At 44.6% G+C, this 26,882-nt stretch overlaps 1 protein-coding gene across 2 annotated transcripts in view; it reads left to right on the top strand.

Moving 5' to 3' along the window:
- Positions 1-15,354: 15,354 nt before the first annotated feature.
- The window catches only part of LOC135189282 (NHS-like protein 1), a 114,697-nt gene continuing 103,169 nt past the window's right edge, over positions 15,355-26,882 (top strand). For both annotated transcript variants that reach the window (XM_064169460.1, XM_064169462.1), the window contains exon 1: positions 15,355-15,762. In XM_064169460.1, the coding sequence (XP_064025530.1) occupies positions 15,558-15,762 (205 nt within the window). In that variant the 5' untranslated portion in view covers positions 15,355-15,557. The remainder of the gene's footprint in view (positions 15,763-26,882) is intronic.

A 26,882-nucleotide genomic window follows, 5' to 3' on the forward strand; every position in this document is an offset into this window, starting at 1 on the left:
GGCTGCAGCTTGAGCTGTTTTTCCAGGGAGTGTTTGAATTCAAGAGTGAGCTTGAGTTCTCACCTCAGCTGCAAAGCAATGGCATTCCTTTCCATCAGGACTGGAGAGCCAGTGATGCTTGTCCTACCCACCTTAATGACTTATGCTTTTTCCCTGTTCTCTGTGCTTGCTGTAACACAGAAATGTATTTTCTGCACTGTCTTATTCATAGATTCATAGAATGATTTGGGTTGGAAAGCAACCTTAAAGATCATCTAGATCCAACATCACTGCCATGGGCAGAGACACCCTCCACTAAGCCAGATTGCTCAAGATCCTGCCTAACCTGGCCTTGGGCATCCACATTTTCCCTGGGCAACCTGTTCTCACCATCCTCACTGTAAAGAATTTCTTCCTAATGTTCAGTGTAAATCTGTCCTCTTCCAGCATGAAGTCTTGTAGCAGCTCTTTGCAGTAAGGTCTGAAGGTCAAGGTTTCCATTAAAAAAAAACCCAACAGAGTGTTGAACACCAAGCAACAGGCAATAACTTTGCCAAGAGGGCCTAGAGTTAAAAAATGATAAAGGAAAAAAGATAGAAATAAATTTTCCCTTAACTTGAGCAGGCTGCCCTAACAAATTGTAATGTCTGTAGTTGGCTGACAGTGTGAAATAATCCATGAACTGAAAAGAAAGTTTACTTCGGAAGACAGCTCACTTAAATTATTTACCTTGGCCTCATCCTCTTCTGAACTGGGCAGAGCATAACAGTGTTTTCCCTCTCTTGATCCTTGTCTTGGCTGGTTGCTAAGATGCTTTTGGATTCTAATGAAACCTTAGCACAGGAGAGAACTTCCAAGATAGCAAAACCGAATGCCAAACTGAAAAATAAGAAGTCTGCATCCAGTCGTGACCTTTCTGTGATCTTGGATGCTGTATTCCTTTTGTGCTGTGGCAATGACTTCTCAACACATGAAGTGTTTTGAATTATTTTTGGTGACATGATTCACATAAATGTTCTGAGTGATCTCCTTGCCCAGCCCTGACCCTCACCTCACTACGAAGTCTCTTTAGTAATTTTATCCTGTGTTGAAAATGTCCAAAGACTTCAAGCGTCATTTTCCCATACACAGCCAAAATAGAGCACTATTAAAGAAACCACAAACAACAACTAAACAAAAAACCCTAACCCATGCAAACAAAACTTCCATCAAAGAAGACTTCTGTTTCAAAGGTTGGTTGGTTGGTTTGGGGGTTTTGTGGGATTCTCCTTCCCTTCCTTTTCCCCCCTTCCTTTCTTTTTTCCCCCTTTCCTTTCTTTTTTCCCCTTTCCTTTCTTTTTTCTCCTTTCCTTTCTTTTTCCCCCTTCCTTTCTTTTTCCCCCTTCCTTTCTTTTTTTCCCCTTCCTTTCTTTTCCCCCCCCTTCCTTTCTTTTTCCCCCCCTTCCTTTCTTTTTCCCCCCCTTCCTTTCTTTTTCCCCCCTTCCTTTCTTTTTCCCCCCTTCCTTTCTTTTCCCCCTTCCTTTCTTTTTCCCCCTTCCTTTCTTTTTTTCCCCTTTCCTTTCTTTTTCCCCCCTTCCTTTCTTTTTCCCCCCTTCCTTTCTTTTTCCCCCCTTCCTTTCTTTTTCCCCCCTTCCTTTCTTTTTTCCCCCTTCCTTTCTTTTTCCCCCTTCCTTTCTTTTTTTCCCCTTTCCTTTCTTTTTCCCCCCTTCCTTTCTTTTTCCCCCCTTCCTTTCTTTTTCCCCCTTCCTTTCTTTTTCCCCCCTTCCTTTCTTTTCCCCCCTTCCTTTCTTTTTCCCCCCTTCCTTTCTTTTTCTCCCTTCCTTTCTTTTTCTCCCTTCCTTTCTTTTTCCCCCCCATCTTTCTTTTTTCCCCATTCCTTTCTTTTTTTCCCCCTTCCTTTCTTTTTTTTTCCCCCTTCCTTTTTTTTCCTTTCCCCCCCCTTCCCTATTTCCCCCTTCCCTTTTTTCCTTCCCTTCTTTTTTCCCCTTTCCTTCTTTTTTCCCTTCCTCCCTTCCCTTCCCTTCCCTTCCCTTCCCTTCCCTTCCCTTCCCTTCCCTTCCCTTCCCTTCCCTTCCCTTCCCTTCCCTTCCCTTCCCTTCCCTTCCCTTCCCTTCCCTTCCCTTCCCTTCCCTTCCCTTCCCTTCCCTTCCCTTCCCTTCCCTTCCCTTCCCTTCCCTTCCCTTCCCTTCCCTTCCCTTCCCTTCCCTTCCCTTCCCTTCCCTTCCCTTCCCTTCCCTTCCCTTCCCTTCCCTTCCCTTCCCTTCCCTTCCCTTCCCTTCCCTTCCCTTCCCTTCCCTTCCCTTCCCTTCCCTTCCCTTCCCTTCCCTTTTTTCCCTTCCCTTCCATTTTTCCCCTCCCTTCCTCTTTTCCCTTCCCTTCCTTTTTTCCCTTCCCTTCTTTTTTTTTTTTCCCTTCCCTTCTTGTTTTCCCCTTCCCTTCTGTTTTCCCCCTCCCCTTCTGTTTACCCCCTCCCTTCTTGAGAAAGGAAGGAGTAGAGGGAAGTTGAGTAGAGATCCAGGGAACCTCTCCTTGTCAACACTCTGAATTCCCCAGAAGTGGGGACTTTGTAGAACGCCCTGGACGGATGTAGTCTCCGAGGTGCATACAGCTAGCATACAGCTAGCTAACCTGATGTTCTCTGCTGAAGAAGTTCCTATTCTCTCACTGGTCTGTCCACCCTTCTTCAGTTTAGCGTCCCTTTGTGCTGACACGGCTGTTTAGGGGGCATCTGTTGACTTGCTGCAGTGATTCAGGCTAAATCCCAATGCTTCTGAAAGGTCAGGGTTGCAGCGGTGCGGTGTCCTGGGCAGTCCGTGAGGCAGCTGTGCTTTCACAGGAGCCCTCTGCGTGCTGCAGAGCAAGAACAAACACACAGGGGGCAGGGAGAGATGGGAACTTTATTTTTGGGCTTCACTTGAGAGCAGAGGAAAAGGTACTTTGTTGTGACCTCACCTGAGCCACTGGGATCTACCCTACCTTGGAGGGTGAACTGCAAGCACTCTCCTGGGGGATGTTGTAAGCTTCTTCTCTGAGATGCAGCAACCTGTAGAGAAGCCCAGAATTTGGGAACCATAAAAGAGATGCTTTGTCTGCATGTTTAGGTTTTTGTAAGTGTCTATAAAATGTCACTTTTTAATCTCTTTTCAAATTATTTTATATGTATATCTAAGCAATGCAGGATACTGACTTGACAACTAAATCATGTCTTTTAATAGTGCCCCTTCATTGCTGAAGGAGGCTGCCAAGTGCCACATATTTTAGCCAAGATGGAGGTTGGTGGTTTTTGTTCTTTTTTTAGTTTGTTGTTTTTCTTTTTTTTTTTTTGGGGGGGTGGTGTTTGCTTGTTTTCTGGTCAAGTGACTGTTACAGTTGTCAGTCTGTTGGCTTTTGGTGGCCCTAAACTAAAAAGAACAACTCAGGATCCTGAGCAGCTGTTCATAAACGAAGTTCAGTTGGATGCAGTGCTGTAACAACAGCCTATATAAACAGCCTTAGACCAAGGCAGCTGCTGTTAAGCAGAGGAATATTAACTACACCAAGAGCCTCTGAAAGAGGGTGGTTTCTTCTACCAAGCTCAGTGACACTTTGTCATAATGAAAAAAACAATGTTGTCTGCAAGTAAAGATTGAAACCATCTCCTCACATCTGTTTGCCTAAGCTTGGGAAAAGGTGCCCTTGGATCAGAGGAGCAAATCTTGCTGTGACTATGCTGCTACTCAAAGAAAAAAAGCTTTAAATGCCAGCAAATGTTAGAGCATCTTTCATGACATTCATTAGCTTTAATTTGCTTTTAGCCTCAATTAATAGCTAACTGCAGTATTTGCCTTGCACATTTTTTTCTAATGAAATGCTTTAAAAATGTGTTTAATATGTGCTCCTTTCTTTGTAATTGTGCTCCCAAACAGTGTCTTTGGTGAGAATGAACTAGCACAGTTTTACCCAGAATTGTCTGGAAGACAGCAGTGTGGAAAGCAGAGATGACTCATGTTGCTTTGGAGGGTGAAGAGCTAGTAGTTAACCACAGAACATGGCATTATCTCTGTGCCAGAGCTGGCTGAGAAAGACAGCATGTTTTCCACTTTACTAGTTCAGGGGGGAAAAAAATACTGCTGAGAACTATTGGCAGTGTAAGCAATCTTGATAATCTTATCAACCTGAGGAGTTCAGAATGAGTAGCATGGGAGGCATGTGAGTCAAAAGAAGGTGGTAGTTCCCATCTAGAAACCATTGTTATTTTCATTTAATGAATCAGTGAATTCATTTAAAGAATAAATTCTCCTTACTTGTCAATGGACTCCTCTGGGTGACCAGACTTGATTACATATCAAAAATGAGGTATTTGAGAGAGCACAGGTTTAGATGATAGGTGTTTCTGCTTCAGTTCATTTTCTATGTTAATGCCATGTGTCTCTACTCTTATTTCTTCAGGAGTGTCTGTATGACATCTGTTTGTACTGCTGGTGGTTTGCTACATGATTGTAAATAAGGAATGCTTATTACAAGAGAAATAGTAAGCATCTCTCATTACTCAGTGTAATTTGGTTTCCATTTGCTCTTGGTGCAGTAGGGTTTACACTGATGAAGGTGGCCTGACTTTACAAGCAAAACTAAGTGAAAAACACAGCATTTTGAGTTCTTTAAAACAAACAAAAAAAATCTATCTTTAAAAGCATATGTTGAGTATTATCCTTTGGGGCTCTGTTTTATTTGAGTCTGTTTGACATTGCCTTTTATGTTAAGTGACCTTTACTCTTACTTACATAGAGGATAGAAGAAGAAAGGAGTTAGCTTCTGCTTTGGGTCGTACTTCTTTTCCTCACCCCTCACCTCCTGGAAGATGTAAAGACATTGCTTTTGTCGTGTGCTGTTTGGGAACCTGGGCTGTTCTCATGCAGATTTTTTGCTGTTCCTCTTTTTCCTTTGTGACCATTCAAGCTCAAGCCATGTTCCTTGTATCTGCCCAGGAGAAGGTGAAAGACCTCATGAAATACTGGATTTTGCACATGGCCTGCCAGTGGTGCAAGGTGCTCCATTTAGTAAAAGAAAGAAAATAAACCAACAACAAAATAGAGTATAGGTAGGAGTAATGTTTTGATGTTGGTCATTGGAGGAGTCACAGAATCACAGAATTACTGAGGCTGGAATAGACCTCTGAGTCCAGCCTATGACCTAACCACCACATTGACTAGACCATGTCACTAAGTGCCACATTCAATCTTTTGTTGTCCCTGTTTAACACCTCCAAGGATGGAGAATCCACCACCTTCCTGGGCAGTCCATTCCAGTGTCTAATCGCCCTTTCCATGGGGAGTTGCTTCCTAACATCCAACTTAAACCTCCCCTTGTGCAGCTTCCAGACATGTCTTTTTGTCACAGGTTGCCTGGGAAAAGAGCCTGACCCCCACCTTACTACAACTTCCCTTCAGGTAGTTGTAGAGAGTGATAAGATCTCCCCAAGTCTCCTCCAGACTAAACAGCCCCAGCTCCCTCACCTCTCCTCATCAGACTTCCTCTCCAGCCCCCTCACCAGTCTTGTCCCTCTCCTCTGGACCTGCTCCAGCACCTCAATATCTTTCTTGCAGTGAGGGGCCCAGAGCTGCACACACTGCTCAAGGTGAGGTCTCACCAGTGTCAAGCACAGGGGCAGAATTACATCCCTGGTCCTCCTGGCCACACTATTCCTGATACAGGCCAAGAGACCATTGGCCTTCTGTGCCACCTGGGCACACTGCTGGCTCATATTCAGACGTTTTTCAACAGCACTCCCAGGTCTCTCTCTGCCAGGCCAGTTTCCAGCCACTCATTCCCCAGCCTGTAGTGCAGCATGGGGTTGTTGTGGCCAAAGTGTAGGACCCTGCACTTGGCCTTGTTAAAGCTCATCTGGTTGGCCTCAGCCCATGGACCCAGCCTGTCCAGGTCTCTCAGGTCACGCTGTAGAAGGTACTTGCATCAGGATTGATACTCAGTTTCCAAACATCTGAAGAGGAAGGCTTTGAAGAAACTGCATGATGAGGAGCATAGAGTTACTTTCAGGCTAGCAGAGTATTGCAAGCAGATTGTCTTGTGGGCAGGAAGAAGCTGTAGATGAAGACTAAGCCTGTAATTTAGTCCACTGGTTAGTAGTGAAATGTCAGTGTGACTTCATTTAAAAATTACTTTCAAGGTGCAAATCTTCTTTGCCTTGATGAAACTACTTGAAATTGTGATTGTGGCTGTAAGAAGTCAGGAAGTCTGCCTTCTAAACTTTCCTCCTTGGGAGAAGCTGATTTGGAGTGTTAGTATTGTGGGAGACATCCTCTGGCCTCTCAAGAGATTAGTATCTGATGAGCAACCACTTCTTACAGCTATAATTTCATTAATACCTGATTTCTCTTGCTTTTTACCCCTCCCACTCCGTGTTTCAGTAAGGGGTAGATCAGAAGGTGAGCTTTCCTTACCTATCTAAACAAGAAGCTGTGGTGCAAAATTACAGAAGGCTGCAAAGCCTTGATTTGTTTTTCTCCTGTGCTGTAAGCAGAGAGCTATGATTTCAGAGCTGGGCTTTTTAACTGCAACTAAACATCTGTCCTACCAAGGCTGAGTATTTCCCATGCTAATGGTTAAGAAGCAACCTCAGATTATTCCTGCTGCTAGCATCAGTGTCCTTATTTATCCTGTCTTCTACTAAGGGTAACATGAGCTTTCATTTTCCCTCCTGTTATCACCTTGTGTTGGCTCTTGATGAGTAGGACCCCTTCTGGTGTGCCAAATGTTTTGTACTGAGGCTTTGGGGGAGACTATAAGCTCTACAAGAACGACCCTGCATATTATTCTTTTGTATTCTTGCCTCTTTTTTTCACCTAGAAGCTACTGTTGTTAGGGGGAAATCTGAAAATATTTCAAGGGTGAAAAAAAATAAAATCCAGGTTGATTTCAGACCTGTCTAAAGGAGAAGAGGAAACTGCAGAGGGGAGAATTTTTGTCTTATTGGTCACAGTTGGTGCTCCTGCTGGATACGTGGAAGTGTACATATGGAGTGAGCACATGCAGAGGCACTCCATGCAGAGGGAGTGCATACACATACACAGACCATATGTTCATTATTTTAGGAGTTTTGTTTTCTCTTACATTTTTATCAAGCTTTTAGCAGGGCTGTTTTAACTGGGATTCAGTTTAACTATGCAGGACAATAACTGAGACATGAATTGTGTTTTCCTCCTCGCTTTCTGTGTGTCAGCAACATTCCTTGTGCTCATCCTCCATCTAGAAATGAGTTTCTTTTAACCTAGAGAGCCTGCTGTGAGGAAGAGAGGAGACTGCAGCATTCCTTCAGGCATGACAGAGCTGGGTTTCATTTACAAATTATGTCCAGAGTTTCAACACACTGCTCTTTACTTACTACATATCAGGCAAAGCAGGGATGCAAGTTTACAAATGAACAGAAAAAGCATGAGAGCAGTCCTGTACCTGTGCACACACAGGCAAAAGTGAGCCTCTGCTCTCCTTACAAAGCTCAAGATTTATGTGTTGTTTGCAGAAATTACATCCTTAGCTTGGTTTCTAGAGAGTCAGTAAGGTCAAATAATTTTGCTGGTTTGGTTGTGGGCTAACTCTGAAATATGGTTTAAAGAGTAAAGGTTTGTGGAGGGCAAGATGTGTGCAAACAGCATTTGTATCTATGGGAAGAGGAAGTTTGCTGTGTTTCACGTGTTAAACAGCGAGACCCTGTTAGTGCACACATGAGCATTTTTGGTGTTGGAATGGTCAGGTCTGCCCAACTGTCTCACCTGGTTATAAAGCTCCTTTTTAGCATCTGATATTTGCAACTAACCAGTAAAAGTTGTTAAATTGCTTGTTTTGCAAGTCAAAAGTACATAGAAATACAAGCAAGAAACAAAGTCCTTTTGCATTTATGGGCCTAGTGAGTAAGATGAAGACTGAGGATTTCTTAGATTATTGAGTCATAGAATCATAGAATCATCCAGGTTGGAAGAGACCTCCAAGATCATCCAGTCCAACCTAGCACCCAGCCCTGTCTGATCAACTAGACCATAGCACTGAGTGCCTCATCCAGGCTTTTCTTGAACACCTCCAGGGACAGCAACTCCACCACCTCCTGGGCAGCCCATTTCAATGCCAATCACTCTCTCTGGCAAGGCAAGAACTTCTTCCTAACATCCAGCCTATACGTTCCCCGGCACAACTTGAGACTGTGTCCCCTTGTTCTGTTGCTGCTTGCCTGGCAGAACAGACCAACCCTCACCTGGCTACAGCCTCCCTTCAGGTAGTTGTAGAGAGCAATGAGGTCCCCCCTGAGCCTCCTCTTTTCCAGGCTAAACAACCCCAGCTCCCTCACCCTCTCCTCATAGGGCTGTGCTCCAGAATTGGTGATTCTTCTGTGCTGCTGCTTTTTTAACTACACTCTCTTTTCCTGCTCTTTGTGGTTCTGTTACCTAGAAAAACGTTCAGATTAGTGTGTTAATTAGTTTATGTTAACCAGCAGAGGGCTTCCACCTCAAAGCAAACAACCATATCCCCTTTGCAGTGTCCCTGGGATCCTCTTAAACAGAGAAGTGGGAAACGGAAAGATATTTATTTAGTTGTCTGGGGTGCTTCCCTGCTGGAGAGTGGTCCTCAATTGCATATCAATAAATGCTCTTTATATAGTATGTTTTTTTAACTAGCTTTCAATTGTTTTTTAGTACAGCTGTCAGCATTTCCACAGGAAACTTGGATTGATCCACTGAAGCCTGTTGTGCTTCACCAAACTGATACTTGTAAATTTCTAATGCAGCTGTTGTATTGTGAAGTTTCATCTGCATATTCATGTGTTAAAAGTTAAATTTAAGACCCTTCTTAGTATGAACATAGTAAAAGTAAAGTAGTAAGAGAGAGTAAAATGACCTTACAATGTTGATTAAAGCAATGCAAGCTTCATTCATAAAGCTAGAATTTGTTCAGATCCATGTGTTCATTGCAGAATGTTCAAGAGCAGAGAGGAATATATGTAGAGACAGAGTGGTACACACAACTCTCCTGGGAGGTAAGAGATTCTCAGTGAGATGCAGGAGCTGGTTTGATTTGGAGCATCCTTCAGGTCAGCTGGGCCAACAGTGTGGAGCCAGTGGGTGTCTGATGGAGTAAGAATCAGTGTGGTGCAGGCGTAATGAGGTGGTGCTGCTGCAGGACCTCTTAAGTTTCTCTCCCAGATGCTGTAAGTGACTTCCCATGTTCACAAGCACCAATAACTTCTGTTGATCCAACGAACAAAGGAGTACCTGGGTGGGGCGAAAATGTATCATTTTCAGGTAGAAAATTTACTTGCTCCTTTAAAATGCAATACTTGGATAGTTAATCCTCACAGACTATCAACATTTGGGATGTGTTGGCTAACAGTTTTGAGTGGAGTAATTCCACGTCCAAGCCTCTGCTTTGGAGGGGAGGTTAACCCTTCGGTTAAGATAGTTTTGTGTTAGAAAAGCAGAGCTCCACAACTTACAGGGACTTGGGCAGGAACCAAGGCAGAGGCTAGAGTTAGTGGGAGCTTTTAGCAGAGACATCCTAATTTATAAGCTGTCGTGCCAGAGTCAAAAACACTGAAATTGTTAATTATCATTTCAGCAGAGATAATAACACCTTTCAACCAGCACATTGCGAGCAGCTAATTCACAGGAGGTGTGTTTCACTCTAACTGTGTTGCTGCTACATCAGTGGCTGCACAGGTACCCCTGGGCAGGGGGGTGCTGCCTTTGCAGCCGTGTTCTTGCTGCCACCTGCCGGCCCTGGCCACAGCCATTCCCCTTGGTCTTGGCAAGGAGCTTGGCAGCTCCTGCTGGGAGAGCAGAAGTTATATTACCAGTAAATATAAGCTGCTTTACTTGGAAATCAGTTACTGGCTGACAGAACACCAACCTTATCCTGAGCCGTGTCAAAAGAAACATGGGCAGCAGGTCAAGGGAAGTGATTTTGCTGCTCTGCTTTAAGGAGACTTCACCCTCCTGGGGTACTGTGGCCCATTCTGGAGTCCTCATGACAAGAGAAACTTGGACCTGCTGGATCTGTCCAAAGGAGGACTATGAAAATAACTGGAAGGCTGGAACACTTTTGCCATGAAGGAAGGCTAGGACGGTTGGGACTGTTCAGCCTGGAGAAGAGAAAGGTCCAGGGAGACCTTATTGCAGCTTACCCATACCTGAAAGGGGCCTGTGAGACAGATGGGAACAATATTTCTAGCAGACCCTACTGTGACAGGACAAGGGGCAATGGGTTTAAAGAGAGTAGATTTAGTCTGGTTGCTAACAAGCAGATCGTGTGAGTGCCTTATTGGTGTTCCTTGCTCAGTTGCTCCCTCTCATAATGAGAACTGTTTGGCTGGGTGGGAGTTATGCTTGTGTGCAGCTGTTTTTTTTGGGGGGAGAACGAAGCCCACATTAACCTGGTGCTTTATGGAAGCTGTCCCCTTGATCTGATGACTTTTCTTTACCAGTGTTAAGTGCACCTACTACATTGGAGAAAATACTGCCTAGTCTGATGTGGTGAATCCTTCCAGGGCACAGAAGTTGAATGAAGAGAGGCTTGTAGCAGGTGCATTGTACAGACTTGTCCTAAAACTGTTTTTTCCTCTACAGTTGTCTGCAGTCTGATTTTATTTACTTTAGACTTTTTTTTTAACCACATACCTATTAAAGTTGGAAATGTGTATGGGACACTCAAAGCAACCTACAGTGGACAACTCCCTGCTCTTTTAGGTACTCACGTATGGTATGGTATATTTTTAAGCTGAAAACCAAACAAAAACCCCAACCAAGCTAAAAGGATAACAGGAGTAACAAAGCAAAAAGGACATTTTCATTTGTAATTAGGGCATCCAAAGGCTCTGTAATGGTTCTGATAGAAGCAATTAACTGGCATAGCTTTTTGTGTGAGACGGGGCCAACTTAAGTAGGTCGCAAGGCTGGTAGCCAGGAGACCTACTTTCTTTTCTTAGCTCTGCTGCTTATCCTTTCTGTGATCTTGGGCAAGTAACCTTTGTTTTGATCCTCTTCCATCTTTACTATTTTTTCCTCCCTCTCGAGTCCATTCACATTTGAAGGGAAAGTTTCTCACTATGTGCTCTGCACAAAAAGGGGTAGAATATTAACTAGAAGTGTGAGGCCCTGCTTTAATACCAAAATGCTCTCTGTGGCTGCTTTGCTCTAAGTAATCATGCAAGAATATGGCTCACTTTGTGGGTTTGCTATGTGAGTGTTTTATAGGGTACCTGTCTAAGAACAGGCATGCTGTAGGTGCAGAACAGGTGTTAACCTGTTGAAGTTCCCACGCCTCTCTGCCTGAAGATGATGAGTGGCACTGTCAATGTGACCATACATAGTGCACCTGGTGGAGTGGGGACAGTTTCTGGGACAGAAAGGGTTTCAGGACTGCTGGGTCACCCTGTGCCCTTTGCTGGCTGCAGAGAGAGATACATAAGGAAGGGCTGAGTCTGCAGGCAAGGCGTTGTCACTGGGTGTTTGACAGTGCCTGATCTAAATAGCTTTATGACTGGCTGCTGAGGAGTTGTTACCACCTGAAGGAAAACACCCAGGAAGTCTGTTACTGTCTGTCCAAGGCATCAGAAATGATAGATTAGGAAATGTAGGAATAAAATTAGGATGTGAATTATGCCAAAAACCACAGCCCAATCAAAACCAGAGCACATCTGAGGGGTCTGAGGGCTGGTATTTTTTCTTTTTGTTTTGTTGGTTTTCTACACTGAATCTAAATCTTTTCTGTGCGACCATTTTTGGGTTTCTTTGTTGGCCTTAGGGGAGTGCAGTGGCTCTGAGCCACATATATGTGTTTGCTTATGGACTTTCAGAGAATTCTTGACTGAGGTTGTGATAGATGGTAAAAATCCTGATGGTTTGTGAGGCTATGAATATTTGCTCTTGTTTGCCTCCAAAATAATAAAAGGGATGAGGGGGGAGGAAATGATTTTAGCATTCTACTTCAAACTGAGTTTCTTATGATTCATTCATGTTTTCTTTTGTTTTGTTGTTGGTTTTTTTTTTCTATTAAGTGAAACTAAATATAATGCCTTAAACTGTACATGCATAGCTTGGACAACAGGAAGCCTGTTCACATGCATGATGAGTTAGAATCATAGAATCAGTCAAGGTTGGAAGGGACCAGAAGGATAATCTAGTTCTAACCCCCCTGCCATTGGCAGGGACACCCTACCCTCATCCAGCCTGGCCTTAAACACCTCCAAGGATGGGGCCTTAAACACCTCCAAGGATGGGGCCTCAACCACCTCCCTGGGCAACCCATTCCAGGCTCTCACCACTCTCATGCTGAAGAACTTTCTCCTTACGTCCAGTCTGAATCTCCCCACCTCCAGCTTTGCTCCATTCCCCCCAGTCCTGGCACTCCCTGATAGCCTAAAAAGTCCCTCCCCAGCTTTTTTTTAGGTCCCCTTCAGATACTGGAAGGCCACAAGAAGGTCACCTTGGAACCTCCTCTTCTCCAGACTAAACAGCCCCAGCTCTTTCAGTCTGTCCTCATAGGAGAGGTGCTGCAGCCCTCTGAGCATGCTCAGGGCCCTAAGTTCATAAAGGAGAAAATAGGTTGGAAAATTTGCTGGGCTTATTAGAAGCTTACCTTGTTTCTCTTCAATGGTTTTGCAGAGTGTTTTATTGAAGTATATCAGATGATGAAATTTCCAACTCCTTGGCCTTATGTTTGACTACTAATTAGAGCATAGATTATCCTGCAATTGTATTGGTGTAAAAGCCTCAATAACTATTGGGTTGGGGTTGTTTTTTTTTTTTAAGATAATGAAAAATCTTGATCTTGGGTAATTGCTTCTTGATCCACATTTGCAACATTGTATGGTAATACTTGACAGTTTCTTGACACCTACAAATAAGCAGCATTCTGTAGTAATAACAGCATGCTCATGGATCTTTTTCTGGAACAAAACATAGTAATACTGAGCTCTGAGTGAAGTGTTGCACCACTTTGTATTTACAGTAACAGTGGAAATGTTATGGTCAACCACCCACTACAATGTTTTCACCCTTGCATCATCAAGTTGTGACTCAGCAGTGTGGTTTAAAGGCAGGTTAGAAAAAATTCCTGAAAACAAATTGCTGCCAGGGCTCTGGGATTTACCCTGGCATTTTGGGTTAACCTGGAAGGTTTTCCTTCTTGTTGGTTTCTCTAATCTCCTGTTTCTAAGTAGTACAGTGGAGAGGAGATGACTGATTCTGCAGTTCCTACTAGGATTTTTATACATCTAGCTCTCTGTAATTTAGCCAGTTATAGCTGTGGTAGTTTACTGCACTGCCAGTTCCAAATGTCTGCTTTTTCTCAGAAGAAACAATAAGTTGACTTGAAGCATGGTCTTGGATGATTTGATTTTTACATTAAATTCTATGTGATTGAATATAGACTGCCCCCAAATGGATCCAGTGTTTGAGTCTCAAGGAGTAGGTCACCCCACATTCTCCATATATTTTCTTAAGCAAAGGATCTAAAGAATAAAATTACCCCCTCCTCCTCCCAGACCCTCTCCAAGGTTCTTGTCTCATTATGGATGGGGAGTGGTGTCTTTTTAAGACAAAACCTGTCAAAATAGAAGGACTTGATAATGGTGAAAAAAACCCAAACATTAGTAATGAATTCTATAATTCATGCTCCTATTTGTGTACCACTTCTGTCCCCCTCACCAACCAAACAACCCCACCACTAACTTGGGGAACTGGTGGACCTGCATATGTAGATATGCATGACCTTGCTGGGAGAGCTCAATTTAAATGCAGTGTATTAAATTATTTACAGAAGACAGTTGGCAGACCCATTGTGCTGTGTTAGTAGGAGCCAAAGGTCACTTTGGTGCGCCTGGTTGATTCATAGGGTAATCTGATACAGTGCTTAGCTCTTTTGCCTCCCAGTCAGTGGGTTAATGCTTATGCTCTTCTGATGAGCCAGAGAACCCTAAGTTTCAGAAAAAGCCAGAGCCTTTGTTTTTAATGGTTTTGAAGAGGCTGTGCAGCAGAACCCAGAAGGCTGTGAGAGCATCTGCCCGAGCGTCGGGGTGTGTTCTGCAGTAGTGTGAATCTGACTGACGGCCTGGGAGCTGAAATGCTCTACCCTTGTTTTCTTAAGCTGCTTTTCCTTTTGCTAACATCATCTGCAGCCATTAAGATGTTATGGCATTAATGCTTATCCTTCAGATAGGAGGCACCTTTTTATTTGGTGTTGGCTTTTGTTATCCTGAGTTACTACCAACATCTTGAGGATTCACTGAGCTAATGTTATTGTCTGTCTGATCCATTCAAGACTATTCTTTGCTGCAAGACACAAACTTGGGTGTTTTCTGTTAGCTTCTGTCTTGGTGACAAATCTCATCAAAACCACAGGTATTTGGAGTCCTTAATATTGCCAAATTCTTTCTGTATTATGATGCAGCCTTTGCCCCTCCTTCTTCCAGGCTTGTGCCCTCCTGCAAGCAGCAGTGGTGTTGGCATGCAGGACAAGCCATTCGCATTGCAGCAGCATTCAATAGCACCTGACTTTTTAAGACCCTCACACTACTAAGTGCTTTTTCCAGCTTCCAGTTTAAGGAGAAAGCCGCAGAGCATAGCGTGGCTGGGAATGAAACCTGTTTTGTGAGTGGGAGTCACACTGGTGGGAGTCTGGTCACTAAAAGTGCCCAGGCACAGTTTGTGTTTGTGTTCATGCATTCACACTTAGTTTCTTTTTAAACATGCCATCAACTACAGAGGCATTAACGTTTCCAGTGTGCTCTGGGATGCTTGTGGTGTTCACAAGCTGCAGAGTTCTGTTTTCTCCTCTCTCCAAGTCCACAGAGTGCTTTTCTGTTTCTGCGCATGGGGCTCAGAAGTTTGCGCTGCCACCGAGCTGGCTGAGGAAAAGGAGGAGTTTTACTTCTGCGGTTGTGCTTTTAGGAGAGCAAGCCTATCGTATTTCACTCTAATCCTAAGCGATAGCCACTCAGACTGTTTTATTGTTAGAAGAGCCTGCCTGGAGCTCCTTCACCAGGCTTCTCACTAGGGGAGAGCAGGACAGCCCAAACGAGGAGGCAGAAGTGCGATCAGTTCATCTTCCCTCCTGAACTGCGCCACGCTGGAGTGTGATCTCTGCCTGCTCTTCCCCCATTGTGGGGTGTTTCTGATGAGCCAGAAGACAGGACCGAATTGCATGCATGCTCCTGGGGAGCGATGCCAGGGAGAAGAGTGGAGCTGCAGTTTTTGCCGTTGAGCGGAGAATGGGGAAAACACGAGCCTTAGTGCCGTATTCCGCTCAGCCCTTCCATGCCTCTCTGAGCTGCTGCAAGGTGCCACTTTCTGCTGCTTTTCTCCCCTTTGTTTTCTTTGGCAGCTCCCTAAGTGCTGTATCAAAACAGCTTCAGGGAGCTGTGCTGGCACGGTGACCTACCTCCATACTGGTGCTGCCTTAAACGCAGCCAGAAGAAACCTGGACGGAAGTGGCATTGAAATTGTTTAGCCTTCCATAAAAAAAGCACTGGAGAGGGGACAGGAACAATTTCAGAAGGGTCTGTTCGGAACCGAGGCCAGTAGCTGGCTTGGAAGAAGATGAAAAAGGAGTGTGTGTCGAGGTCTTTCAAACTCAAACAAAACCCAGGCTCCCTCTCGCGTGCTGTAAGCTGGATAAATTTCTCCTCCCTGTCAAGGCAGACAAAGAGGCTGTTTCGCAGCGATGGTGAACTCTCCTCCATGTGCGTGCAGCAGGTAGACGAGGATGATGAGAACTGGACCTACAGGAGCCAGCAGAGAAAAGGTGACTTGCTTTCTCTCTAACCCTTGTGATTGCTGCTGCTGTTGTCAGCACCTGCTCTGTGCTGTCGTCCAGCTGCTTAGGTCCTGCTGGGAGACACAGGTGGGGTAGGAGGAGGGCAGAGGCACAGCACCACCTTGCCAAGTTTTTTAGGGGGTTAAAACTGTGAAAGCTTGTGGTAATCATCAGGGAAAACCTTTAATTTCCCACCTGGGCAACATAAAGGGACTGACTGTGATGTGTAGGTAAGTTTGCTTATGCTTCTTATAGCCAATAGTCACTGGTGGCAGTGCTGCAGGAATCTCTCCATGTGGTACCAAAACCCATTTAAGAGTCCCCTTGAACCAGACTGGGTGGCGTTTTGGATGACTGCCTCGTGGCCCTGCTGGAAAATTTTAAGTGTTGGGTTTTTGGTTTGTTTTGTTTTATGGAGGCAGATTGAGAAATGGTCCCAGGTGCAAAATAAAAGAGATGATGGGATGGTGATGGGAGTTACTTTACAGAGAGGAGGATATGGGAGATCTACGATGCAAGATAGGAAGCTCTGAGTGAACCCTTGAAACATTCAAACACAGAGTATATTTTATAAGAGACTTCCCAAAACGTACTTCTATCTTTTGTATAGATTTTTTTTTTTTGAGTTTGCCAGATACTTAATTAAGCATACCTCATATTTGACATGAATCAAAATAAATGTCAGAAGCTTACTCCTGACACAGTGAGCTACTGTTACCAGTGCATTTACTGACTGGCAGGCAGTGGCATATGTGTGGTGTGCATGGCCAAAAATATGTGATAAAATGATTTGATTGTAATTTCTCCAGTGCTGCCAGAGCACTAATTTGTTAGTGGAAAGTGTAAGGTTGCTTCAGTTCTGCTGCAAGGTCACTTTTGTAAGAGCAGGCAGGCTCTCCAAGGGCCTTTGGACTTCAAAGGGGTTTGTATTTCTTTTTGTTTCTGGGAGCTGTTTGACCAGAAATTCAGTTCTGACTCAGAATAAGTTGTGGCTTTGGTAAATGGTTTGGATGCAGGAACACTAACACAGGATGTATATGCTTGTGCTTTGCTCCCAGCACGCTAGGAGACGATTTTAATCTGTGCTTTGAAGATTGTTTTTAACCCCTTTCACTGCTGGAAGGCTTCTAAAAAGGGAATTCACATTTGCAAGCAGTGATGAATTTTTATTTCTGGTTGTTGGCACAGTGCTGTTGTACAGCAGTGTCAGATGCATATTTAACACCTGTGGGATCTTGCATGCTGTGGATCCCAAGGACAAGGCAGTCCTGCTGCTGGTCTCTGTAACTTCCATGAAGTTTCTCATGCTGCCTGCCTTAGCCCACGCTCACACCACAAGGCAGAGATGGGAAAGGAAGCTTTACCGATGGATTAATGGTGTATTAATTTTTCTGAGTGATTTACATAAAGAGCCTATTGTGCAGGCTGGAGGAGGAGGGCAGAATTCCTCCTGTAATTGGGCAGCAAGCTATGAAAGCCTCCCTGCCTTCCTATAGCAGAGATGACAATAGGTCATTTCTGAAAGGAAGGTGGAGGGGGAGGTATAGATTATTCAGGGCTTATTTCCCCTTCACAGGGCACAGTTTGACCTAACTTGCATTATCTGCCTGGATCATAAATCTAACTGTGCACTTCTGCTGACCGAGAACCTCCACTTGGAGGGAGTTGACAAACTTGCAGAAGATGCCAGGGCTGAAGGAAGTTTAGCTTATATCCTCAGGCAGGAGAGGAGAAACTCTGTCATGGTTGCAAGTGTTTCACACAGGGCTGCATTATTGCTTGCCAGCTTTTGTAAGACCAGGGGCTCAAAACAATGCTGTCTTTGGTGCCGAGTTAAACAATTCATGTAGATTAGGAAGAAATAGAATGCACAGCAGGCTGGATGGCTAGGTATATATAGAAAATCAGGCTGTTTGGTTGCAATTAGCCCCCAAAACTGTTAAAATTTCATCTATCAGTTCTAGGCCCTTCAATTCAAGAGAGATGTTGAGGTGCTGGAAGGTGTCCAGAGAAGGGCAATGAAGCTGGTCAAAGGCCTGGAACACAAACCCTATGAGGAGAGGCTGAGGGAGCTGGAGGTGTGCAGCCTGCAGAAGAGGAGGCTCAAGGGGGATATCATTGCTGTCTACAACTACCTGAAGGGAGTTTGTAGCCAGGTGGGGGTTGGTCTCTTCTCCCAGGCAACCAGCAACAGAACAAGGGGACAGAGTCTCACATTGTGCTGGGGGAAGTACAGGCTGGATGTTAGGAGGAAGTTGTTGGCAGAGAGAGTGATTGGCATTGGAATGGGCTGCCCAGGGAGGTGGTGGAGGCACCGTCCCTGGAGGTGTTGAAGAAAAGCCTGGATGGGGCACTTAGTGCCATGGTCTAGTTGACTGGCTAGGGCTGGGTGCTAGGTTGGACTGGATGATCTTGGAGGTCTCTTCCAACCTGGCTGATTCTATGATTTTGCCTCCAGGTCTTCCTCAGGTAAGTCAGTGAAAGGTAAGCCTGACAAATCCCAGGCTCTCCTAACCCTACAAGTAAAAGCAAGAGTGCTAACAGAACTGGAAAACCCAAGCATTGTTTTTCTTTCTGAGCTGTTTCTCTTCCTGTCTTTTTAAAACTCTCCCTGGTTTGCTGCTTCCCGGGGCTTCCTGGCTCATATCGCATTCCCACCAGGCTGCTAGGTGACAGGCAGGAGCCGGCATGTGTTACGTGATATTTCACCAGCAAAGTGGCTAATCTGCATTGGCTGCTAACGGGGACTTGCAAACAGTAGCGAGCAGCGAGATTGGTTGGACCTGGCAGCTGAAAACGAGCAAGAAAACCAAAGCGAACACTAACTGCTAACCTGGGGCACACCCTCGTGTCCTGCACAGCCGAGGTCTGTGAGGAAGCCAAGTCAGAGGCTGCTGCTCCTTCCCTCGTTGGTTTTCAAAAGGCACACGGTATTGCAGAGTGTTTTGGAACTGGCAGCACCAATCAGAGTTCATATCTCATACAGTAGTTACTGAAAGAGAGAGTCAAAGATGATAGCACAGTAGAGGTTTGTTGTTTGAACCCTTTCTTGCTCAGCCCTCCTCTGCCTCAGTCAGCTTGAAAGACCTCTGAAATGAGAGCACGCTAACTCCTGTGTTTCTTTAGTCTGATTTTGCAGTTCAGATCCTTTCAGGGGTAGCAGAAGTTTCCATTTTTTGGAGCATGTATCTACATTAAATGATCTTGTTCACTTTTTTTTTTTCACTCCCTACTCATGCTCAAGTCTCCTTTTCTCTTGCATAGACACTCCTTATCCATTTCTGCCACTGGCATTCCCAGAGGGAAGAATGCAGGCCAGCTCACCCAGTCTGTTATGGACTTAACCCCTGGAGCTGACTATGCTTCATGCAGTTGCACGTGGGGCAGTGGTACTCAGCCATCCTCACTGAAGGGTGCCACTGACTGGGGCTGTTCATCTTATGAATGCTATTAGAGTAGCAGACGCCAGCATTCTGGGTCCTGTGGCTGCTCTGGTACTGCCTTGGTCAACAGAAATGGCTCTTTCTGCTGAGCAGGATCTTGTGGACTGGTGAGGCAGCTTTGTGAGCACTCTGTAACTTCTCAGTGTGAGGGATAATGGACTAGTTTCCCCTCACAGAATGTGCAGTGATGCCTGCCACTTGGAAGAGGCAGGTATAAGGCCAGTCAGACTTTGGGTTTGGTCCAAACTTTTTGTTGGTAGGCATTGTAGTTTTTCATCTACTTTGTTCTTCTTATGGCATGGCTTGCTTCTGGTATGCTCAGTGGGAACCAAAGGAACAACTTGAATTTTTGTGGTGGCCAAGCCTAGAATTCCCACCAGAAGCAGGGCTGGATTGCTTGCTCATGCAAAACTGAGCAGGTCCTGTTTTTAGGGGCAGTTCCCCATGCCTTGGTGGGCTCTGCGTGTGCTGGAGGTGCAGCAGCGGTAGGCATGTAAGATGGGCAGTGTGCTGCTAGAGGCTGTGAGTGTTTCAGACCTAAACTCAGGGTGCTCCTTTCTTCCTTCAAAAAAGACACATGGTTGGAAAAACAGACAGTTATTGTTTGAAACTGGTGTGGAGGTGCTTGCATGTGTTGCAAAGGAGGCTTGATTTGTGGAAGCAGGTATCCATGTAGGACTGCACTGTTTACTATGAGTATGACACAGAAGTTGACAGCGAGTAGAGGTAACAGATGAGTCAGTTTTATGGTAGACATCTCACCCATCATGATTACTTTGACTAAGCCACAGCACCACAACATCTTAGTGAGATTTGCTGACTTTGTTTTGTGGGTTTTGATTTGTTGGGGTGGGTTTGTTTGTGTTGTTTTGTTGTTTAGGGTTTGGTTTGGGGTTTGGTTGGTTGGTTGGTTGTTTTTTCTTTCTTCTTTCCCGTTGGTTTTGGGAGTTGGGAAAGGAGAGTTTGTGACAGCAGCTCTGAGTAGTGCTACTTACCTTCAGGGCTGATCATGCTGATCTCCCTGCCATGTTGGCAAGATTGCAGAGAATGGGAAGATGTTTCTCCAGAATGGTTAAATATACCTGACCTAGTGTCCTTATTTATCCTGCTATTTCCATCCAGCTGTTGGAGAAGCACAGTTAACAGTCATGTTTGGCCTCAGGTGGTGATGCACCAAAAGAAGCAGTTATCCAACAGGGGGATTTTCCCCCTCTACCTCCAGTTCCTATCAACGCTTATGGCTCTGATATTTTTTAGCTACTTTTCACTTGGTCACTTTCCAGCCTTTGTGCATAACAAAAAAAGTCCAAAACTTTGCCTGCTTTTTACTGCAGGCTGTACTACCTGGGAAATCGATTGGGAGTCATAAGAGAAATCTCATTTCTCAGGTAATTGTGGTCTTCTTTAAAAGACTGATCAAAGACAGCTCAAAAAGTAGTAGCCACTGGCTGTGTGCAGACCAGGTATTGGTCCTTGATAAAAAAGCATGTGGTATGCCCATTTTTCTCTTGCAGAACCAGTGAAACTTTCTTTTAATGCTAAAAGTCCTTTAAATTAGTAACTGCTTGTGGGCTCAGCCTTATGGCATATCCGATGGATGTAATCCTGACATCCTGATGACAGCTCCCAAAAAAGCTGTCAGTTAACTTCCTAAAACCACCTCCTGCTTATCATGATCTCAGAATATCACACTTGCTAAGGGGTTAAATTTCCACAAACCAAGCAATTAATTTCTCTTGTCATAGGAGCCCTATGTAGTCTGTAAAAATCACAGAATTCATGAGGCTGGAACAGACCTCTGAGATCAAGTCCAACCTATGACCTAACACCACCACATTGACTAGACCATGTCACTAAGTGCCACAGCCAGCCTTTTCTTGAACACCCCCAGGGACAGTGACTCCACCACATCCCTGGGCAGCCCATTCCAATGTCTAATTACTCTTTCCATGAGAAAGTGCTTCCTAACATCCAACCTAAACCTCCCATGGCACAGCTTTGGACTATATCCTCTCATCTTGTCCCAAATGACTTGGGAGAAGAGCCTGACTCTCATCTGACTTACAGCTTCCCTTCAGGTGGTTGTAGAGTGTGATTAAGCCCCTCTGAGTCTCTTCTCCAGACTAAATAGCCCTAGCTCCCTCAGCCTCTCCTTACTGGACTTTCTCTCCAGCCCCTCATCAGTCTTGTCCTTCTCCTCTGGACCAACTCCAGCACCCCAGTATCTTTCTTGTAGTGAGGGGGCCAGAGCTGCAAACACTGCTCGAGGTGCGACCTCACCAGTGGCAAGTACAGTGGTAGAATTACATCCCTGGTCCTGCTGGCCACACTATTCCTGATACAAGCTAAGGGACCATTGGCCTGCAATGCCACCTGGGCATGCTGCTGGCTCATGCCCAGCTGGTTGTCAACAGCACTCGCAGATCCCTCTCTGCCAGGCCAGTCTCCAGCCACTCATCCCCCAGCCTGTAGCACTTTGTGGGGCTGTTGTGGGCAAAGTGTAGGACCCTGCACTTGGCCTTGTTAAAGCTCATCCAGCTGGCCTCAGCCCATCAACCCAAGCTGTTCAGGTCTCTCTGAAGTGTCATCCTACCTTCCAGCACATCAACACTGCCCCCCAACTTGGTGTTATCTGCAAGTTTACTAACACCAGACTCGATCCCCTCATCCAAGTCATCAATAAATGCATTGAATAGAACTGTGCCCAGTACTGATCCCTGGGGCACATCACTGGACACCAACTGATGTTCTTTAGCTATGTCTGTACTACCTGTGGTGTTTTTAATCAGACATAGGTTTGATCATGTGAGATAAGGCTTTTTTTGATGTTCCAGAGACAGAGCTGGGACTCCAGACCTTCAGTTTTTGTAATACCAAGAAGTTTGTTTTTTCAGTGCTTCCTGTAGAAAGTCAGTGTAGGGATTCTAACTGCAGCGCCAGAGCATTAGCTCAGTCTTTCTAAAGTCCAAATGAATTTTTAAAGTTGGGGGTTTAATTCACAAACACTTCATGAGAATGTTTCAGGAGCAGAGCAGCAATCACATAATTTTTATTTATCATTTTAATGATGAGATGTAAAAGTACTGAGAAACAATTAGGCCCTGTAAGCAAGGTCACCAAATCCAACCCTGCTGTTGCTGTTCTAATATAAAATCCTTTCACAAGGCTTTTTTTTTTTCCTGTATGTTTTTGCACAAGATCTTGTGGTCCAGAGGTGAAGAAGTCATGTCAGTTACTACATAGATAAGGGCTCATAAACCTGAAGGGAGCTGTTAGTGTTTGTAGAAGCAGTAATATGTGATGGATTGTAGTGTTGGGGGGGGTGTGTGTGTGTGAAAAGGATTCCTGAAGCTGTGGGCAAGTCCATAAATAATCACTTATGGAAACCTCAAAAAGCATTTGTGTAAAAGACTGGAATAACTTCAGAACAATCATTAGAGGTTTTGTGCACTTATTTGTGGAAGACCTTTTTAAAAACAAATGTTGTATAGACACACGGTTTTGCACACATAAGGACACATACAAATGTAAGTGTTTGAGCAGGACTAATGACTTTGATTTTGATACAAAGGCAAATGTTCTGTCTTAGACCTTCTACACATTGTAGGGTCTGTGTGCAAAGATGAAATTGGATATAGTTATATGCATTTGTAACAATCTGTCTATATGGTCAAGCTTGCATCTTAATATTTGTAGTTTGAAGGGAAGAACACAGAATGTATGGCCTTAATGTGGGGAATCTGAGTTGCTGCTGCCTCAGAAGTCTGCTTTTGTTAGATGAAGGGGAAGTTAGCTGCTGGTACTTGAGAATGGTGAAGCTCCCTGGGTTGCTGCTCCTGAGGTGACAACAGCTCCTTCTGGGCAGCTCTATGCTGCTGTGAGGAGAGACCCTGAGTGCTTTTATCATCTGTAGCATGCTTTGAATTTCACTTGAAGAGTAGCTGCAGTAAGGGTTCCCTTGGTTGGCTGCTGTAGAAGACCACAGTCCTGGGAAATGCAAACAAAGAGAGTAGCACCTGACTTAAAACCATGTGTTACAAAAATTACAAGGACATCAGAGCTCAGTTTGTCTGGCAGTTTTACCTTACTTGGTGTTTGGATTAGCACTGTAGCTAGAGCAGTGCTCTTCCCAGAACAGCGGGTCCTTTGCTTGCTTTTTTTTGTAGCAATAAAGAACTGAGCAGGGCACTTGGATTGTTTTCCTTCAGCGAATGTTCTGGGTTATATTTCGTGATGATATATTTCACTTGAGTGCATTTTTATACACTTCATATACTTGTTCCCAGGATCCTCCTCCGAAGCCCAGCCAATCCACAGGCTGAAAGGTTGGGGCAACACAGACCCTATGAGGAGAGGCTGAGGGAGCTGGGGTTGTTTAGCCTGCAGAAGAGGAGGCTCAGGGGTGACCTTATTGCTGTCTACAACTACCTGAAGGGAGGCTGTAGCCAGGTGGGGTTGGGCTCTTCTGCCAGGCAAGCAGCAACAGAACAAGGGGACACAGTCTCAAGTTGTGCTGGGGGAGGTCTAGGCTGGATGTTAGGAGGAAGTTGTTGGCAGAGAGAGTGATTGGCATTGGAATGGGCTGCCCAGGAGGTGGTGGAGTTGCTGTCCCTGGAGGTGTTCAAGAGGAGACTGGATGAGGCACTTGGTGCCATGGTCTAGTTGACTGGCTAGGGCTGGGTGCTAGGTTGGACTGGCTGATGCTGGAAGTCTCTTCCAACGTGGTTGATTCTATGATTCTGTGAAATGTTTCCCCTGAAACTGAGGGACCAAAGCCTTCACATTTCACTCTTAGCTAGCTGTATTTTATAAAGCAGGCTGGTTATTATCTGGTGAGACATTGTATGTTTGAGCTGCACCAGCTCACTGTATGTGCTTTTCTATGCACTGCCCAGCAAGTAAGAAAACACATGGAAAAAAAAAATCTCTGTTTCCATGCAATTGTCAGCCAACTGTTCTGTGAATTGTCCCTTAGAACTGAGGGGACCTTTGTATCCAGCATGGGAATGGCTCACCATGCTGGCAGGACAGCTATAGCTACTTGTCTTTTTTTTTTTCCATCTCCATTACAAATTAATAGAAAGTGAAGTGAAAGGTTAGGAATGTGGTTTATAACCAAAGTTAATGAATTTAAAGACAGTGTGTTTTGCTTCTGTTGCAATACATGGAACAACTTAGAGGGGTGGATTTGACATTTTGTAATTTCAATGGTGAAATACTTTTTTAACTTGTCTTTTAGGTGCAGCATCACAATTAAAATCAAGAAACTAAACTTTTGGGTTTTTTCCATGCACCTGTTTGGGTTTTTTGCCGACATTTACCTATTATTTTATTTAGTAGTCTCTTTCCCACTTATAGGTAGAAACCCCTTTGCTGTGTGGTTTGGGGTTGCTGGTTTTTTGTTGGTGTGTGTTTGTTGGTGTGTTTTTTTCCCCCCCCAATGAACTGAAAGGAAAAGTCTGTTACAACCTCAAGTATATCTTGCTGTTTCAAAGCCCGAGCAGAAGTGATCTGTTAAAATACAAGGCTCAGGTGAGGCAAGATGTATTTTCACCATGTGAGCATGTATACTGGACATGCAGTAGCATGGAGTATTTTCCATGCCAAGGAAAGGTAATTGATACATGCACCTTCTGCTCCTTCTAGAGCTTCCCTTACATATGGCATGGCAGCTTCTGCTTGGCGCTTTATCTCCCTGGAGCAGATGGATTCCCTGGACACGAATCTCGATGAACTTGCAGTGTAGTGCAGGCAGTTCTGAGCTGTGAACTGCACACACCGCAGCATTAACTGCAGTGGTGCCTCTGCTGGCTGTTCACTCAAAACTAAAAGATGTGAGAAAGCTGTAAAAGGCTTTCAGTGAAGCTCCTCAGAAGTTGTCAAATCTAACGCTGGAGCAGGGGGATTGAGAGGGCTGCATATTGCTTGAGAGTAGCTCACAGAGGTGTTACATAGGAGTTATCCCTGGCGGCAGCTTCTGTAAGGTAACATGGGTCTGCAGGCAAAGTGTGTGTGTGTGTGTGTATACTGAAAGGGAGGGGGGAGGCAGAGACATGATCTCCCTTGCCACTTCTTACATGAACTGTGTGCCATGCCTATTGACCGTGGTACAAGAAGCTGTGCTTGCCAGTTGGCAGGTCAGGTTGGTCAGCTGTTGGAGGGAAGCACAGCTTGGCCTCCACATGGCTTTGCCTGGGAATGGCACCTGCCTGCTGGACCCCACGTGCCTGGGTTCACACAGCACATCCCTGTCGATCAAGTCCCATCAGACCTACTCCTATCACCTGCTGCCTCTTAGTCTTTTGCTTGCTTGCATGTGTGAATTTCCTTACTTCCCTGTGGCTTTGTTTTATTTTGCACATGAAGATGTTTGCTTCCTGATGCAGCAGGGGTGCTCACAGTTCATATATATATTTGGCTTCATATTCTGAATCACACTCTTGTAGGCACCTCACTAGTAACTATATTAATTAAAGAGGGACCTCTGGAAAAACAGGCTTTTAATTTTGGTTCTGTCGTTCATGCTTAATTTCAGTGCCTGCAACAGACACAGTAATGAATGCATAGTGGAGGCTGTTGCCTTTTAGAAAGTGAAATTTGTTTGTACTTGCTTATAATTTCCATGGGGTCCTTTGTACCTGTTTTTTTTCCTCTGTAGTCAGCACTACTGAAGAGCAAATGAGTGAGAGAGACTGATTACAGCATACTGTACATTTATATGGAAACTCATCTAGAACTTTAAATTAAACTCAGTTTATTGACCTTGAGTGATGCATATAATGCCACATGCAACAAATAAGGCATTTTCATTTGAGAATGAAAATTAGGTCATTGTGTTATGCAGTGGGAAAATTGCATATGGAATTATACATTTGACTTGTAGCCACCTTTAACTACTATTGCAAAGGGGAAGAGTCCTTGTGCTCAACAGCCCAACTCCTCCTACCAATGTGCTGTCTGTGGTAGTGGAGTTGGACCAACACTGAGGGCTCTGCAGCTCCCCCAGTCTCCAGCAGATTGTGATTCAGCTGTGACTATGAGAAAGGCAGCAAATCTATTAAATTAATCAGGTCAAATGAGACATAACTCATTTTGTTCTCTGCTTTGTGCTGACACTTCACGTGTGCCAAAGTCTCAGTGAAGAAGCAGTTGTGTTTCTACCTTGGGAGTGAAGGCAGAAAATGCCTTGGGGCTGACTGGAGTTTGTAGCAGGAAAAGAGCCAAGACAGGTGGGAATTCAGGAATATTTCCCATTGCAATGCACAATTGCAGTTGTAATAACATACAAACTGCTCTGATATGCTGCTTTGCACATGGTTACTGATGAGAGTGCTGGTTCTGTTTGCTGCTCAAGGACAGTGACTGCTCAAGTGCCAATTCTTGTCATTCCTGGTCAAGGACATGGGTGTATTTTGGCCCATAGCTTTCAATAAGAATAAAAGTGTTTCAAGTACTGCTGGTTTTAGCTCAGCATTTCAGAGAACTATTTCTGGTCCGTTAGGTAAACATTTTGCTAATATCAATGACGGCAGATCTCGGCTGGTACCGATGGTGCCTGCATGGTTGCAGAAGAGAAACTGATTTTTTTCTGTTAAGTGCTTTCCATTTGTCTGGTTGTGTGTTTCAGCCTTGGGGAGGTTTTAGATGAAAGAGCATTGCTCTGTA

Source organism: Pogoniulus pusillus, chromosome 31, assembly GCF_015220805.1.
Source record: "Pogoniulus pusillus isolate bPogPus1 chromosome 31, bPogPus1.pri, whole genome shotgun sequence".
NCBI lineage: Eukaryota > Metazoa > Chordata > Aves > Piciformes > Lybiidae > Pogoniulus > Pogoniulus pusillus.